We start from the raw sequence: 17,288 nt of genomic DNA, 5'->3' as shown, positions 1-17,288 counted from the left end.
TGTGTGTGTGCCTTCCTTTCCTCTTCATTCTGCACCGAACTAAATAGACGGCATGGGTGAATGTAACGTGTATTCCTTTTTAGCCGATTTGTTTTCAATACAAGTTAAAAGGAGAGGAGCAGAGGTAGCCCCTTCTACGCCCGAGACAACCCAAACAGTCAGTTTTAATACTGAAATCTCACCCTCTTTTGTCCAGTCTCGCGGCGCAGAGAGAGCGAGCGATCGGTTGAGAACGAAGTATTCAGTGGTAAGGAGGATGACCCTCCCTCTCCCGGAGCTCGCCCTACTTCCGCCAACTCTTCCACATCTTCCTCCAAGGAGCCCCTCAAGGTGATGCCAGCACCACCACCCAAGGAGAATGCCTGGGCCAAGCGCCCTGCGGTGAGCGCAGGGTCCACCCCTGTCTCCCCCAGTGACGCGGCATGTCCCAAACTGAGGTCAGAACACGTTCTTATACGTCTTGTATATTGTATAGCATCTGTGGATAACGGTGTGGCCAATTTGTCACATCATTACCAAAAGCCTGTCTTGTAGTGACTGAGGCAACAACAAAAAAATGCTTGGACTTTTTGCTTTGCAAGTGAGTTAGCTAAAGGTCTGAATGTCCGGTCTCTTTCAGCTCAAGTTCTGCAGATGAAAGAGGATCTGGAAGAGGTAAGGCACTTAAACTACAAAGAACTTGTGCTTGTGTGTTTTTGTTAGTGGTTCATTCCAAATGAGGTGTAATGGAGACTTTGTCCTAATCTAATCCCAGAGTGGACCAACTAGGCCTTTCGGTCCTACTCTCAGATTAAGAGATTTTGCTCTGAAGTCAAGCGTGAGTGTTACTGACACTTTGGGGCTTTATTTACCCCCTCGCCCTTGAATGACTGCTGGATTGTGATATCTAACATCACATTACAATTCTAAAAGGAAATGATTGATTGTTTCCACTTTCTCGGGGTTTGGAGATTTAGCTCAAGCAGGGGAGATTGGGTGGATTGGGATGAGGCCACAATTTGACTAACATGGATCAAAATAGGGTAGTACTGCCCAATTATGGTCCTGGATAATCTCTCCTGTTGGTTCTCTTGCCTGTTTCATTGGCTAGCTATCTCAGGACTCCATATTGCAACTATATAAAGCACTGGTCTGAAGGGTTGGCAAAAAGCTATATGGAAGGTCCCAACTACCTTGCCCACCAGTACTTCACAAAATTATTTCAAATTGATTATGTGATGGGACATCAGAAGCAACTTTGAAGTATTGGAATCCAACTCTAATTTACTGAATTATCAGTTGGTATAAAACCCAGGAGAGAAGAGGCAGCAGGAACCAAACTGGGCAGCCCTGGTGTAAAGTTAGTGGGGAACCCTTGATCCTGTATGGGTGCAGTGTCTGATTTCTTTCCCAGGGTCGTGCTCTGTAGGCACCAAACACCTAATGTTCAACCTTCAACATGCCTTCCCATAAAACATTTTTTCAAGTTCTAGTTTGTGCCTCCTCAACATGACCCTGATGTTGTCAAGCTCTTGACAGATTTTGCCATTAATATGTGGTTAGCTCCTGGGAAATGAGGTAAGATTATTCATTTTTTTAATGGATATGGTTTATTAATCATGTGAAGGTTGTCAGTCAGCAAAAGCAGCAGACCCTGCGGCCATGAAGGAAAATGGGTTCCCTTGGCCTGGGTTGTATTCAAGATCACAGAAGTTAGAAGTGTGAACCTCGCATTTGACAATACATGTTTTGCTTAACTGCAAATGTTACGATCTTGAATGCAACCCTGGGCCAGAGGCGGCGTGGAATGCTGTTGTGGAGTGTAGCCTTAAGTGGAATTCCAGCCACCCAAACCCCTCCCTCCATCCTCACTGTTTGGGCTCTCCCTTCCAGACGAGAATAAAGTGGACGGTGTGCGTCGGGACCGGGGCCCCCCACGGGGGAGAGGGGGGGCTGCGGGGCCTGGAGCAGGGCGGGGCCGAGGAGAAGGGGCCAACAGAGATCGACGAAGGGAGGAAGACAGGTCAGCCCAAAACGAGCTGCATTAGTGGAACAGGCAGGGAGGGTAATTGCAGCCAGGGCACCTCTAAAGGCTGGTTTATGGTCGGTACATCAACTGTTGGAAATTAAGAAAGTTAAAAGCAATGCAATTGCCACTATTGTTATTAGAAGTGTGGAAGTGCCTTCACTAGGGCCCAATACTCTCCTCAGTGAGGATAATTACGGATGCAAGCTGTAATTTCTCAACTCTTGGCTTTCCCGAACGTGACTGCACAGCATTAGGACTCGCTTACCTCCACTACAAAAGCACAAAATTATACTTTGGAGGATTTGAACATCATGTCACAAACACTGAAGTTAGAAGTGTTTGAAGTGTTGACATGTAAATATTGACAAAAAAAATTGATGCGGCTACAGAACAGGGGTCTCTTACTCATTAGGTGGGCTGCAAGCTACTGTATCTTCCCAAACAATTTTGAAAGTACATGCAATTTTCACGTGTTCCACCGCAAACTTTCATTAACAAATCTCACAAGTGTCAGACACCCCAAGCTCCCAACAAGCCAAAACTAACACTATCTGCCAATTAATTTCCAGCAATATTGCCCCCGTCTGTGTGGCGCACACATTTGTCTGTCACTCTGTGATAACTGCCTTGTGGGTTGACACATACTTTCCCCAAAACGTTCTCAATTAAATGTTAGTAAGTACATTTGTATCTATTTATTTGCAAACATTATGACATGAGCAGCAGCAGTACAAAATCATTGCTAGACCAGCAAATTAGATGGCACATTCATTCCTAAAGGGGAATTGAACTTAATAAAAAAAAATACAATCCGAGCTACATTTAAAATAAAATCTGTGATTAAAGCATGGACATGTACTCTGAACATCCAATTTTGTTTCTCTATGAACAACAAATTGTGTGAATCCCCCCAAAAATTTAAACCCAGAATTTGACCGAACTTAATTTGAGAATATTAAACAATTTTTAGGGGAAAATCAGATTTTATTGGGCCCCCCTTTAGAGTTGGTTAAAACAAACATTGTTTTACCAAGTATATTGGCAGAACTTAGTGTGCTACTTTCTCTTGTACACTAAAGACCTGGGGAGGAGTTGCAGGCGAGTTACAGGTGAGAGGACAATGTGCCTATTTGAAAGAGCTTATGACGTTTTTTGTTAAGTAGCTCTCATGCTAGAAAAGGTTGCAGACCCCTTGTAGTTCCTTGTTATGGTAACCTTAATATAACTTAATAACAGAACCGATTTAGTTTTAGGGAATAAAAGAACTGTTTCGCTAGCTAATTCCATGAACGAAAATATCCCCGGTTAAAATACTGGCTGATTTTTGCCTTTAAAAAAAACAATTTGTGTCTTGCAAGCGTGAGTAGATGTGGGTGTTTTCTTGTTTCTTTCGCAAGCTCCTCTTTAAACTGAATGGAAGTGGTTTAGGTTGTGTTCATAGCCATATTTTTTCACACCGATGTTAGGCAGTGATCCTCGATTCCTTTCCCTAATATAACACATTTCTTTATCAAGCCCCATACAATCACACCTAAGCTTGATCATTAGTTGAGTAGGCAAGCTTGTGTGGGGGTATGGTTAGCAGATGTTAATGCGAGTGTAGCGAAATACTTGTGCTTCTAGTTCCGACAATGCAGTAATGTCATGTTTGGGGTAGCATACTTGAGGACCGGCGCGATCACTCCTGTTGATGACTAACTGTTAACCAGCCTTTAGAGGTTATACGAGAGATTGTGAGGGTGTGAATACTTTTAGTCTTCTCCTGCATTTACAGTTATGAGTGGATTATATTGGATCAATTTGACTGGGAATGATTTGGTGTCATACTGTTGAACGGTGTGCTAGTGCACTCACAGGCTCTGACCCTCAAGACTTAGCTGGACAGTGAAGTTTAACTTAGTGTTTATTCTGATTGTAGAAAGGATAACAGAAGAGATCGGGACTCAAGACCAGCACCAGAGCCAAAGAAATATGAAGAGTCCCCAACTCCCGTGAGTCCTGGTGTCACATCAAGTGCTCTTGACCCACCCCATAGTGGATTTGGATTTTCCTCAAACTCCCACACACTGTCGTTCAGTTTTCAAAACCTTAAACTCCCCCTGAACAATCTCGTCTTTCACTGAACCTGTCCCCCAAATTGTCTTCAGTCCTTTACCCCATAATCTTGTCACATTGGCTTCAGTGTTCTACTGAAACTGCCCATGGTAGCACCCTTTTAGAGTATCCCTCAATGTCGCCAGATTTTTCCTCAGTCTTTGTTTGTTCTTCTGTCTTTTCGGCTTTTATTGCAAAATTCACACATCAAGGAAAAACATGGGTCCCGCTTACTGAAAAGTTTACTGATATTTGTATAAGTAGTTATCCATACATATTATTGTGGGGGTGATAAACATTGGTTAAAGCTCAATGTTAGTCAATTCCCCCAACCATCATATCTAAGCCAATCAATTTGATTGGAGATACACAACACACTCCCAGCCTCTCGTCCTGAGCTGTTCCGGCCTTACTGAAAAGTTTACTGATATTTGTATAAATAGTTATCCATACATATTATTGTGGGGGTGATAAACATTGGTTAAAGCTCAATGTTAGTCAATTCCCCCAACCATCATATCTAAGCCAATCAATTTGATTGGAGATACACAACACACTCCCAGCCTCTCGTCCTGAGCTGTTCCGGCCTTTTCCGAGAACGACATACTGGATGTCTTTAACAGGGTCATTAGCAATTGACTGAGTATTTTCTGTGCCTACCTAGCTCAAATTCTAGGCATCGGATTAAAATGAGGTTATAGCATCCATAAGTGACAATTTAATTTGAGAATTTTAGGTGAAACAGTCAATCCCATGTTCAATTTCTAATTTCTCTCATGCTCATTTCTGTCCATTTAAGAACAAATTAGGTGCTACCCTTTTGTAGCATTTCTGACAATGCTAACATCTTTTCAGCTCAATCTGAGTTCTCAAACTGGAACCAACAACTCTGTTGCTGCACAACAGTAGCAGCTAGCTAGCAGCTGTAGCTAGCTAGCTAACCCCAGTTGGATGAGAAGCAAGCTACAAGCAAAGGGTTGTTAGCGAGATGGGTATATTTTGCTATGGGGATTTTTCATATGGCTGAAGTCATCTGTAAATTACACGGAACAAAAATCTAAACGCCACATGCAAAGTGTTGGCCTCATGTTTTATGAGCTGAAATTAAACATAAACAAAAGTTTTTCATACGCACAAAAAGCGTATTAATCATTGTGCACAAATTAGTTTACATCTTTGTTCGTGAGCGTTCATTTTTTGCCAAGATAATTGATCCACCTGACATGTATCGCATATCAAGAAGCTGATTTAACAGCATGATCATTACACAGGTGCAACATGTGCTAGGACAAAGTAAGGCAGCTCTAAAATGTGAAGTTTTGGCACACAACAATGCCACAGATGTCAAGTTGAGGAAGCATGCAGTTGGCTTGCTGACTGAAGGAATGTCCACCAGAGCTGTTGCCAGATAATTGAATGTTAATTTCTCTACCATAAGCCGCCCTAATGTTATTTTAGAGAATTTGGTCGTTTGTCCAAATGGCCTCACAATCAGACCATGTGTATGGTGTTGTGGGTTTGCTGATGTCAATGTTGTGAACAGAGTGCTCCGTGGTGGTTATGGTGTGGGCAGGCATAAGCGAAGGACAACAAACACAATGGCAATTTGAATGCAGAGACACCGTGACGAGACCCACAATTCCTGGAAGCTAAAAATGTTCCAGTTCTTCCATGGCTTGCATACTAGCCAGGCATGTCACCCATTGAGCATGAGTTTGGGATGCTCTTGGATTAACGTGCGCAACGTATTCCAGTTTCCACCAATATCCATTAACTTCCCACATCCATTGAAGAGGAGTGGGAAAACATTCTACAGGCCAAAATCAACTCCATGTGAAGATGTCACACCAGATACTGATTGGTTTTCTGATCAATGCCCCTACCTTTTCATTTTTAAACTACTGTATCTGTGACAAACATGCGTATCTGTATTCCCAATCATGTGAAATCTATAGATTAGGTCTTAATGCATTTATTTTAATTGAATGATTTCCTTATGAACTAACTCAGTAAAATCTTTGAAATTGTTGCATGTTTGGTTTTATATTTTTGTTCAGTGCCTTTGGGAAGTATTCAGAAGTTTTTCCAAAATTGATTACATTGTGTGTGTCCCATAAATCTACACAGAATACCCCATAATGATGAAGCAAAAACAGGCTTTAAGAAATGTTTGCTCATGTTTAATTTTACACAAGTATTCAGACCCTTTACTCGGTACGTTGTTGAAGCACCTTTGACAGCGACTACAGCCTCGTCTTCTTGGGTATGACGCTACAAGCTTTGCACATGTTATTTGGGAGTTTCTTGCATTCTTCTCTGCAGATCCACTCGGGCGATTTTTGGGTGGATGAGGAGTGTTGCTGCACAGCTATTTTCAGGTCTCCAGAGATGTTCCATCGGGTTGAAGTCCGAGCTCTGGCTGGGCCTCTCAAGGACATTGAGACTTGTTCCGATGCTACACTTGCATTGTCTTGGCTGTGTGCTTAGTGCCTTGCAAAAGTATTCATCCCCACTGGCATTTTTCCTATTTTGTTGCATTACAACCTGTAATTTAAATGGATTTTTAATTTGGATTATATGTAATGGACATACACAACAGTCCAAATTAGCGAAATGTAAAAAAATAACTTGTTTAACCTCTCTGGGATATGTGGGACACTAGCGTCCAGGGAAAATGAACAGGTCCAAATTCAAATAAATTACTGTAAAAATCTTACTTTCATTAAATCACACATTCAAGATAGTGAATCCAGCCAACATGTCAGATTTCAATTAGGCTTTTCGACGAAAGCAAACGATACTCTTATCTGAGGATAGCACCGCCGTAAACAAAGAGAGAAACCATATTTCAACCCTGCAGGCACGACACAACGCAGAAATAAAAATATATTTTGTGCCTTACCTTTGACAAGCTTCTTTTCTTGGCACTCTGTCCCATAAACATCACAAATGGTCCTTTTTATTTGATTAATTCCGTTGATATATAGATATATATATATATCGATATATCCAAAATGTCCATTTATTTGGCACGTTTGATCCAGAAAAACACTGGTTCCAACTTGCTCAACGTGACTACAAAAGTTACCTGTAAACTTGGCCAAAACATTTCAAATTACTTTTGTAATACAACATTAGGTATTTTTTTACGTTTAAAAATTGAAGACTGGATGATCCTTGTTCAATACAGGAAGAAAACAAACCGAAGATAGCTTTCTGGTCACGCGCCTCTAACAGTACACTTCAAGATGATTGTAGTTCTTCATTACACAAAGGAATAACCTCAACCAATTTCTAAAGACTGACATCCAGTGGAAGCGATAGGAACTGCAAGAAGGTCCCTTAGAAATTTGGATTCCCAATGAAAACCCATTGAAAAGAGTGACTTCAAAAAAAATAAAAATAATAATCAATGGTTTGTCCTCGGGTTTTTGCCATCTAAATAAGTTCTGTTATACTCAGACATGACTCAAACAGTTTTAGAAACTTCAGTGTTTTCTATCCAAATCTACTAATAATATGCATATCTTATCCTCTGGGGATGAGCAGCTGGCAGCTGAATTTGGGCATGCATTTCATCCGGACGTTAAAATACTGCCCCGTCACCAAGAAGTTTATTTTTAAAGTAAAAAAAAAAAAAGGTAAAGTGGTGCGTGCATATGTATTCACCCCCTTTGCTATGAAGCCCCTAAATAAGTTCTGGTGCAACCCATTTACCTTCAGAAGTCACATAATTAGTTAGATTGCACACAGGTGGACTAAGTGTCACATGGTCTCAGTGTATATATACACCTGTTCTGAAAGGCCCCAGGGTCTGCAACACCAAGGAGCTTTCCAAACAGGTCAGGGACAAAGTTGTGGAGAAGTACAGATCAGGGTTGGGTTATAAAAAAAAATGCAAAACCTTGAACATCCGGAGCAGATTTTCATGACGGATATTTGTACTTTTCTCCGTTTATCTTTGCCTCGATCCTCGCTCGTCTCCTAGTCCCTGCTGCTGAAAAATATCCCACAGCATGATGCTGCCACCATGCTTCACCGTAGGGATGGTGCCAGGTTTCCTCCAGATTTGACGCTTGGCATTCAGGCCAGAGTTCAATCTTGGTTTCATCAGAGCAGAGAATCTTGTTTCTCGTTGTCAGAAAGTATTTAGGTGCCTTTTGGCAAACTCCAAGTGGGCTGTCGTGCCTTTTACTGAAGAGTTTATTCCGTCTGGCCACTCTACCAGAAATGCCTGATTAGTGGAGTGCCGCGGAGATGGGAGAACCTTCCAGAAGGACAACCATCTCCACAGAGGAACTCTAGAGCTCTGTCAGAATGACCATCAGGTTCATGGTCACCTCCCTGACCATGGCCCTTGTTCCCTGATTTGCTCAGTTTGGCCAAGCGGCCAGCTCTAGGAAGAGTATTGGTGGTTCCAAACTTCCATTTAAGAATGGAGGCCATTGTGTTCTTGGACCTTCATTGCTGCAGAAATTAGTTGGTACCCTTTCCCAGATCTGTGCCTCAACACAATCCTGTCTCAGTGCTCTACGGACAATTCCATCGAACTCATGGCTTGGTTTTTCCTCTGCCATGCACTGTCAACTGGGATCTTTTATAGACAGGTGTGTGTGCCTTTCCAAATCCATGTCCAATCAATTGAATTTACCACAGGTGGACTCTAAATAAGTTGTGGAAAGATCTCAAGGATGATAAATGGTAACAAGATGCACCTGAACCCAATTTTGAGTCTCATAGTGCAAGGTCTGAATACTAACGTGAATAAGGGTATTTAGTTTTTTTAAATTAATTTGACAAAATTACTAAATCTTTTCACTTTGTAATAATGGAGTATTGTGTGTAGATTGAGTATATGTATGTAATATATATGTGTATATATTTTTTTTAAATCCATTTTAGAATAAGGCTGTAACATAAAAAAGTCAAGGGGTCTGAATTCTTTCCGAAGGCACTGTAAATCAGAGCACAAACAATATGGCAAATGTCCTTTGCTGCTGTTACAGCCAGTAACTGTAAGCCAACAAGACTGTACCAATGTTGACTTCAAATTCCGTAGCTACATTCCATAAAGCATAGCTAGCTAAGCAAAGTGCATTGTTAACACAACTTGGATAAACCGCCATGCAGCAAACTTATAATACTTTCAATTGACATGCTCATCTCGTTACTCCAGCATGATAGTCAAACTGGCTAGATACCTACGTGTGCAGCCAGATTTTCAGGTTCAGTAGAAACACTGCTAGCGAGCCTACATTTCCTCAACCATGATAAGCCTATACCAACACAAACTGTAGCTGATTTTAAAACGAATTGTCTTGCTAAGAAATTGTTAGCTATGTTGAATCTAAACCCGGCCAATGCACATGCAAGTAGCCCATTGGCTGTGCATTGCTGTGAGTGTACACATGCTACCTATTTAATCAGCTAGATCAACACACGAGACCGACATGTTGCTGCTCTAGCATCCAGGACAAATTCCAGAGCTTAACTTATGATTCGTTCATTCAGTACATGCTCTTTCCATGCAATTTTCTTAGCACTAACTTTGATTCAAAAGGTATTAACCAATTTATTTAACTGGGCATGTCAGTTAAGAACAAATGTATTATTTATGATGGCCAAACCCTAACCCGGACATCACTGGGCCAATTGTGTCGCCGCCCTATGGGACCCCAATCACGGCTAGTTGTGATACAGCCTGGAATCGAACTAGGGTCTGTGGTGACTCCTCTAGCCACTCGGGAGTCCAATCAATCTTGTCAAGTTACAGTTCAGTGTGTCCTCAGAAATCTGAACCCTGTACGAATTACTTTTAAAGACTATTTTCCCAGATAGATTTTGGACAATGTTTCAAATATATTTTCCTGACGTTAAAGCTTATTTTCCGGATGTTGAAATCAGGTATTTTTTTTTGGTTCTGAATTAATATTTACTATTATACTATTGAAATAATAATAATAATAATAATATTTATTTATTTTTTTGCTCTACTGCAGTGGTTTTCAAACCTCTCCTTGGGGAACCCCAGACGTTTCACAATTTTGCTTTAGCTCTGATATAGTTATTCAAGAGGTTGAGAATTAGTTGACTCAGGGGTGCTAGCTCTGGAATAGATAAGTTACATGGAACGGCCTGGGGTCCCCATAGAGAAGTTTGATTACCCCTACTGTGCTGACCAGACAAAATCTGAATCCATCATTAGATGATGATTGGTTCAGATTTGGTCCAGAACTAAAATCAGCATCTGTGAACGAGATTCCCTAAATACACTGCTTCGATACAGCTAAGACCCTTTAGCACGTTAGGATAATTTAAGGTTAGGGAAAGAGTTGGCAAAAATGCTCTCCCTAACTCGTTGCAAAAATGTCCTTGTATCGAAGTGGTGTGTTTTTAGGGAAATCAAGGCCGGCCCGGGCCGCAACAAAAATAAACCCCCCCCCCAAAAAAACTCATCCGGGCAGGACCGAAAAAGACGAGCAAAAGACCTTGGTGTATGTCTCCTTAGTGGGAAGTAGCCATCAACAAGTAAACAAAACTTTCCAATTGCACTCAGCCAAATGATTAAGTCAATTACAGGAACTGGTATGTGCTAAAGGTAAAGCAGCTGTTGATATTCACCCCTCTTTAAAGATGGACTCCCATGTTTTGCATGAATGCATATAGCCATGTCTGAAGTAATAGCCAGGGCCCAGTTTCCTGATAGCGATGGAACTTGAGGTTGTTAATATAACGTTCGTAGAACTCATCTTTCCCAAAAAACGATGTAGGGAGAACTTTCAATAAGTGTGTCGTTAGAGCATGTCTTGATACTGATAGGATCGAAAGAAAGGTTGTGCTGCTCTCGGTTCAGCGTTCTCCATTCAAATCTTACCTTAAAATTAGATACTACGACTGATCATCTATGGCTGCAAATATTGAGGTGGCTCACACAAAACCCAAACCGGCTGCGCACATGTCCCCCCACACCAAACACGATCACGACAAGCGGGTTAAAATATCAAAACAAACACTGAACCTATTACATTAATTTGGGGGCAGGTCAAAAAGCATTAAACATTTATGGCAATTTACCTAGCTAGCTTGCTGTTTCTAGCTAATTTGTCCTGGGATTTAAACATTGAGTTATTTTACCTAAAATGCACAAGGTCCTCTACTCCAACAATTAATCCACACATGAAACGGTCAACCGAATTGTTTCTAGTCATCTCTCCTCCTTCAAGGATTTTTCTTCTTTGAAGTTTATGGTGAGTGGCATCTAAACTTTCATAGTATTACCACGATGATCGACAACAGTTCCTCATTGCTTCTTTTAACCAATGAGAAGATGGGAGAGGCAGGACCTGCAGCGCGAGCTGCGTCACAAATAGAATGACTGCTATTTTAGCCATTGGCAACTCAGATGCTCGCGAGCAGTGTGAGTGCAATAATTGAATAATATAGGTTGCTAAATTTATTTTGCAATGCGAGTGGTCTAGTCAGGTGTTATTGTAATGCTTAGGCTATGTACTAAATCAAATATTTGTCACATTACGCACATGTTCGTCCTATACCATGGAATTGAGGCAAATTACGGCCTACAATTAGCAAAATGGAACTCCAACTGATTAAACATGAAAATTATTTTATTATGATTGAATAATATAGGCTATTTAGCCAATTGTATTTGTCTTTAATGCAGATCTCGGTTTTCATTTGAAGCATCTTTTTACCCTTTGCTTGTTTATAACAATTGCAAAGACATTAGCAACTTGGTATTGTAGTCAATTTCGTTCTGAAGATATCGGTGGTCAGAGACTATTTTGAATCTTTGTTTATCGGGGGGAGTATGTATGAAGTGACACGGAGGGGCAAAAAAATAATTGAACGACCCAGTTACCTGTTCTACGAGTGCTCTCGGGTAAATTAGTGGTCTAAGTGCTACTTTAGTTACAATGGTTTTGGGAAACGGCTCTTGAGATTTAACAAGGTGCCTACAAAGGTTTTAACGGTGAATTTAGCATGAAGATGCTTTTGCGAAACCAGGTTCTGGACATTAAATTGAGACAATTTACACTTTGAAGTGCAAATTACATTTTGCATGTAGAAATCTAATCACTTTCCGGCGTAAAAACAATGGAAACTAAAAATTGTTAAGTGTGAAGTAGGCATTGGTCTGAAGCAAGAAAAAATAAAGTGAATTCACATGAGCACCACAATGCATGCTCCACCAAGGTTTTCCATCACACAGCTTTGACCAACTACAGTAGCTATGATGGGCTATTGTACACATTGTTTGAAGTATGCAGGTTGCTTAGGATTGAAACCTTCTCACACAGCCTATTTCCTACTCTTCAGATGAATAATGGACTTTGTCCTATTAAAATGTGTAAATACAGTACCAGTCAAAAGTTGACACCTACTCATTCTAGGGTTTTTATTTTTATTTTCTACATTGTAGAATAATTGTGAATAAAACTATGAAATAACACATGGAATCATTTAGTAACCAAAAAGTGTTATAAAATAGATTTTGATTTGGTTATTTGAGATTCTTCAAAGTAGCCACCCTTTGTCTTGACGGCTTTGCACTTTGGCATTCTCTCAACCAGCTTCATGAGGCAGTCACCTGGATTGCATGTCAATTAACAGGTGTGCCTTGTTAAAAATTGTTGAGCCAATCAGTTGTATTTATTTAGGATCACCATTAAAATACATTCACAGATTTCACAACAGACTGTGCCCCCTCAGGTCCTTATTCCGCCACTACTACATATCTACAGTACAAAATCTGTGTATAGTGCATATGTTATCGTCTGTGTATGCATGTGTCTGTGCCTATGTTTGTTGCTTCGCAGTCCCTGCTGTTCCATAGTGTTTTTTATTTTACTGCTTTCATCAGTTACTTGATGTGGAATAGAGTTCCATGTAGTCATTGCTCTATGTAGTACTGTACACCTCCCATAGTTTGTTCTGGACTTGGGGAGAGACGTCTTGCGGGGTATGCATGGGTTTCTGAGCTTTGCGCCAGTAGTTCAGACAGCTCTGTGCATTCAACATGTCAATACCTCTCATAAATAAAAGTAGTTTTGAAGTCAATCTCTCCTCTACCTTCGGCCAGGAGAGATTGACATGCTTATTATTCATATTATCTCTACATCAAAGGCCAGCCGTGCTGCCCTGTTTTGAGCCAATTGCAATTTTCCAAAGTCCTTTCTTGTGGCAACTGACCACACGACTTAACAGTAGTCCAGCTGCGACAAAACTAGGGCCTGTAGGACCTGCCTTGTTGATAGTGTTGTTTTAGAAGGCAGAGCAGCACTTTATTATAGACAGACTTCTCCCTATCTTAGCTACTCTTGACTCAATGTTTTGACCATGACAGTTTACAATCCAGGGTTACTTCAAGAAGTTTAGTCATCTCAATTTGTTCAATTTCCACGTGATTTATTACAAGATTTAGTTGAGATTTAGGGTTTAGTGAATGGTTTGTCCCAAATACAATGCTTTTAGTTTTAGAAATATTTAGGACAAACTTATTCCTTGCCACCCACTCTGAAACTAACTTTTCCAAGTTGTCAGACGCTGACTTTTTTCACCTCTTCCATATTCACTTTACAGAATTCAAAATTATAATGCTTGTCTTTCATAATTTGGTCAGATAAACCTGGATGTGTTAGTGTTTGTTTCTGGCATGTCATGCCTAAATGTGCTAATCTTGCCAATGAAAAAATATAGTTAGCTTATTCTTCACAAAACCAACTGATATTGCCATCTGATTCAATGAATGATGTAGCTGAGTTGTCCTTTTTTTTACAAAATGTCTTAACTTCAAGAACTTGGAAAGTTTCTTCAAGTGCAATCTCAAAGACCATCAAGCCCTCTGAATCTGGCTCTCATGAGTAACTGCACCTCCGATTGCAGCCCAAATAAATGCTTCACAGTAGCAGTTCAAGTAGCAGACACCATCTCAACATCAACTGTTCAGAGGAGACTGTGAATCAAGCCTTCATGGTCGAATTGCAGCAAAAAACCCACTCCAATAAGAAGACTTGCATGGGCCAAGAAACACGGGAAATGTAAATTAAACCTGTGAAAGTCTGTCCTACGGTCTGGGTAGATCAAATGAGATTTTTTTGTTCAAACCGCCGTATCTTTTTGATACGCAGAGTAGGTAAACGGATGATTCCCGCATGTGGTTGACTGTGAAGCATGGAGGAGGAAGTGTGGGGGTGCTTCGTTGGTGACACTCAGTGATTTTATTCATAATTCAATGCATACTTAACCAGCATGGTTACCACAGTGTTCTGCAGCGATATTCCAGCCCACCTGGTGTGCACTTAGTGGGACTGTCATTTGTTTTTCCACAGGACAATGAACCAACACACCTCCAGGCTGTGTAAGGGCTATTTGACCAAGGATTGTGATGGAGTGCTGCATCGGATGACCTGACCTCCACAATCCCCCGACCTCAACCCAATTGAGATGGTTTGGGATGAGTTAGACCGCAGAGTGAAGGAAAAGCAGCCAACAAGCGCTCAGCATGTGTGGGAAGTCCTTCAAGACTGTTGGATAAGGATTCCTCATGAAGCTGGTTGAGAGAATGCCAAGAGTGTGCAAAGCTGTCATCAAGGCAAAGGGTGGCTACTTTGAAGAATCTCATATATAAAATATATTTTGATTTGTTTAACACTTTTTGGTTACTACATGATTCCATAGTTTTGATGTGTTTACCATTCTACAATGTAGGAAATGGTAAAGGAACCTTGAATGAGTAGGTGTCAACTTTTGACTGGTGTGTGTGTGCGTGTCTGAGTGTCTGAGTGTGCGTGTCTGAGTGTGTGTGTGTCTGAGTGTGTGTGTGTCTGAGTGTGTGTGTGTCTGAGTGTGTGTGTGTGTGCGTGTCTGAGTGTGTGCGTGTCTGAGTGTGTGTGTGTGTGTGTGCGTGTCTGAGTGTGTGTGTGCGTGTCTGAGTGTGTGTGTGTGTGTATGTATGCGTGTCTGAGTGTGTGTGTGTGTATGTATGCGTGTCTGAGTGTGTGTGTGTGTATGTATGCGTGTCTGAGTGTGTGTGTGTGTGTGTATGCGTGTCTGAGTGTGTGTGTGTATGTATGCGTGTCTGTGTGTGTGTATGTATGCGTGTCTGTGTGTGTGTGTATGTATGCGTGTCTGAGTGTGTGTGTGTGTGTATGCGAGTGTGTGTGTGTGTATGCGTGTCTGAGTGTGTGTGTGTGTATGCGTGTCTGAGTGTGTGTATGCATGCATGTCTGTGTGTATGCATGTATGTATGCATGTCTGATGTGTGTATGTATGTATGCATGTCTGAGTGTATGTATGTCTGAGTGTATTAAACATTATGAACATCTGCTTTTTCCATGAGACTGACCAGGTGAAAGCTGTGATCCCTTTTTATTAATGTCACTTTAAATCTACTTCAATCGGTGTAGATGAAGGATTTTTAGGCCTTGAGACAATTGAGACACAGATTGTGTACGTGCGCCATTCAGAGGGTGAATGGGCAAGAAAATATTTGAGTGCCTTTGAACAGGGTATGGCAGGTGACAGGCGCACCGGATTGTGTCAAGAACTGCAACACTGCTGGGTTTTTCACGCTCTCCAGTTTCACTGTGTGTATCAAGAATGATCTACCACCCAAAGGACATTAGCCAACTTTACAACTGTGGAGTCTGTCCGTGGCTTGCTATATAAAGAAGGTAGACAGGCATCAACTGGGGCAGCAGGGTAGCCTAGTGGTTAGTGTTGGACTAGTAACCGGAAGGTTGTGAGTTCAAACCCCGAGCTGACAAGGTACAAATCTGTCGTTCTGCCCTTGAACAGGCAGTTAACCCACTGTTCCCAGGCCGTCATTGAAATTAAGAATTTGTTCTTAACGGACTTGCCTGGTTAAATAAAGGTAAAATAAAACTCATTCGGTTACTGTACGGATGAACTGGGAAAAACAATCAACTGAGCATGGTATGATTGTCGGTGCCTATATGTCAGGAATGGCCTCTATTCAAGCCTTTTCGCCCACTACTTTGGCTTGAGTTTATTGAGAATGATGCAACAAAAAAAATATCCAGTCAGTGACAGTTCTGTGGGTGAAAACAGCTTGTTGATGATAGGTAAAAGGAGAATGGCATGAATTGTGCAAGCTAACAGGCGGGCCACAAACAGGAATGTAATGGCGCAAATACGTCTCACTTAAATCTGATTTATTTTTATAATACAATGTGCAGTTTAGGTGCAAATTGTGACATAGTATTTAAGTGTTTGACCCGTTACCTGTAGTAGCACTGTACCATGAAAATAAATAACTAAGGACATTTATTGTAATGTGGGACCAAATGAGCAATGTTAGGATCTCTCCTAATCTGAGTTCTTTTTGTTTCAGAAATTCAGCTCAGCCAGTAAATACGCCGCTTTGCTAATGGACAGCGAGCAAGGAGACGACGCGGAGGACAGCGTAGAATAAAGCGTGAGCGGGGGAGTGAAAAGAAGATCCAGTCAATGAAAGAATCTCACATTAAATATGAAAGTCTCCTCACCTGGTGTAGATGCACCTGGGAGGTCGTCACTCCTACCTACTTTCCTTACTCGTAACCCTCCCTCCCCTCCCCTTTTCAGGACTTTTCAGTTTCTAAAAAGAATAGTCATATACTGACTTGTTTTAAATGGAAAGGGAAAGGAATAGTCGACACAAGAAAATATGGAATATTGAATTAATTGTAATAAATAAAAAAAAGTGGGGTAAAAACAAATATTGTTTACATTTGTGATGGTATGCGTTGGGCTCCATCCTTCTCCCCAGTGGAAAAGGATGACGTTGGTTACTGAATGCTTGCTTGTCAGCCCGACCTATTAAATCTCATGTGCAGTTAAAAAGGTAGTGTTTTATTTACTTGGCAGCTGGCTAAGTAGGATAAAAGTATATATTCTCGCCGATTGGTCCAGCTAATACTCATAATGACATCGTACTCAATTGGGGGTATTTTGCCCCGCTGGCGGACACTGAACTACGTAAGTGAAGGCAGTTTGCCGTTGTAATTGAATACTGTAGAGCACGGGGAGGTGAATGTCGTCACTAACTAAACAAAATAAATTAGCTGATCAATAAAGGAGGCATTGTTTTGTGGCGGTTCTAATGTTTCTTAATGATCAGAAGTTCTCTACCACAAGCATTGAATTATTATTTTTTACTCCTTCT

General features: G+C 41.1%; 1 protein-coding gene across 6 annotated transcripts in view; it reads left to right on the top strand.

Moving 5' to 3' along the window:
• The window catches only part of LOC135541425 (eukaryotic translation initiation factor 4B-like), a 35,298-nt gene extending 18,456 nt beyond the window's left edge, over positions 1–16,842 (top strand). For 3 of the 6 annotated variants that reach the window (XM_064967669.1, XM_064967670.1, XM_064967668.1), the window contains exons 11-15: positions 197–437; positions 620–654; positions 1,873–2,002; positions 3,927–3,999; positions 16,476–16,842. In XM_064967669.1, the coding sequence (XP_064823741.1) occupies positions 197–437; positions 620–654; positions 1,873–2,002; positions 3,927–3,999; positions 16,476–16,556 (560 nt within the window). In that variant the 3' untranslated portion in view covers positions 16,557–16,842. The remainder of the gene's footprint in view (positions 1–196; positions 438–619; positions 655–1,872; positions 2,003–3,926; positions 4,000–16,475) is intronic. The other 3 variants (XM_064967673.1, XM_064967671.1, XM_064967674.1) reach the window with 3 other exon arrangements.
• The last annotated feature ends 446 nt before the right edge of the window (positions 16,843–17,288 follow it).

This window comes from Oncorhynchus masou, chromosome 6 (assembly GCF_036934945.1).
Source record: "Oncorhynchus masou masou isolate Uvic2021 chromosome 6, UVic_Omas_1.1, whole genome shotgun sequence".
NCBI lineage: Eukaryota > Metazoa > Chordata > Actinopteri > Salmoniformes > Salmonidae > Oncorhynchus > Oncorhynchus masou.
This window is presented reverse-complemented; position numbering and strand designations above follow the sequence as displayed.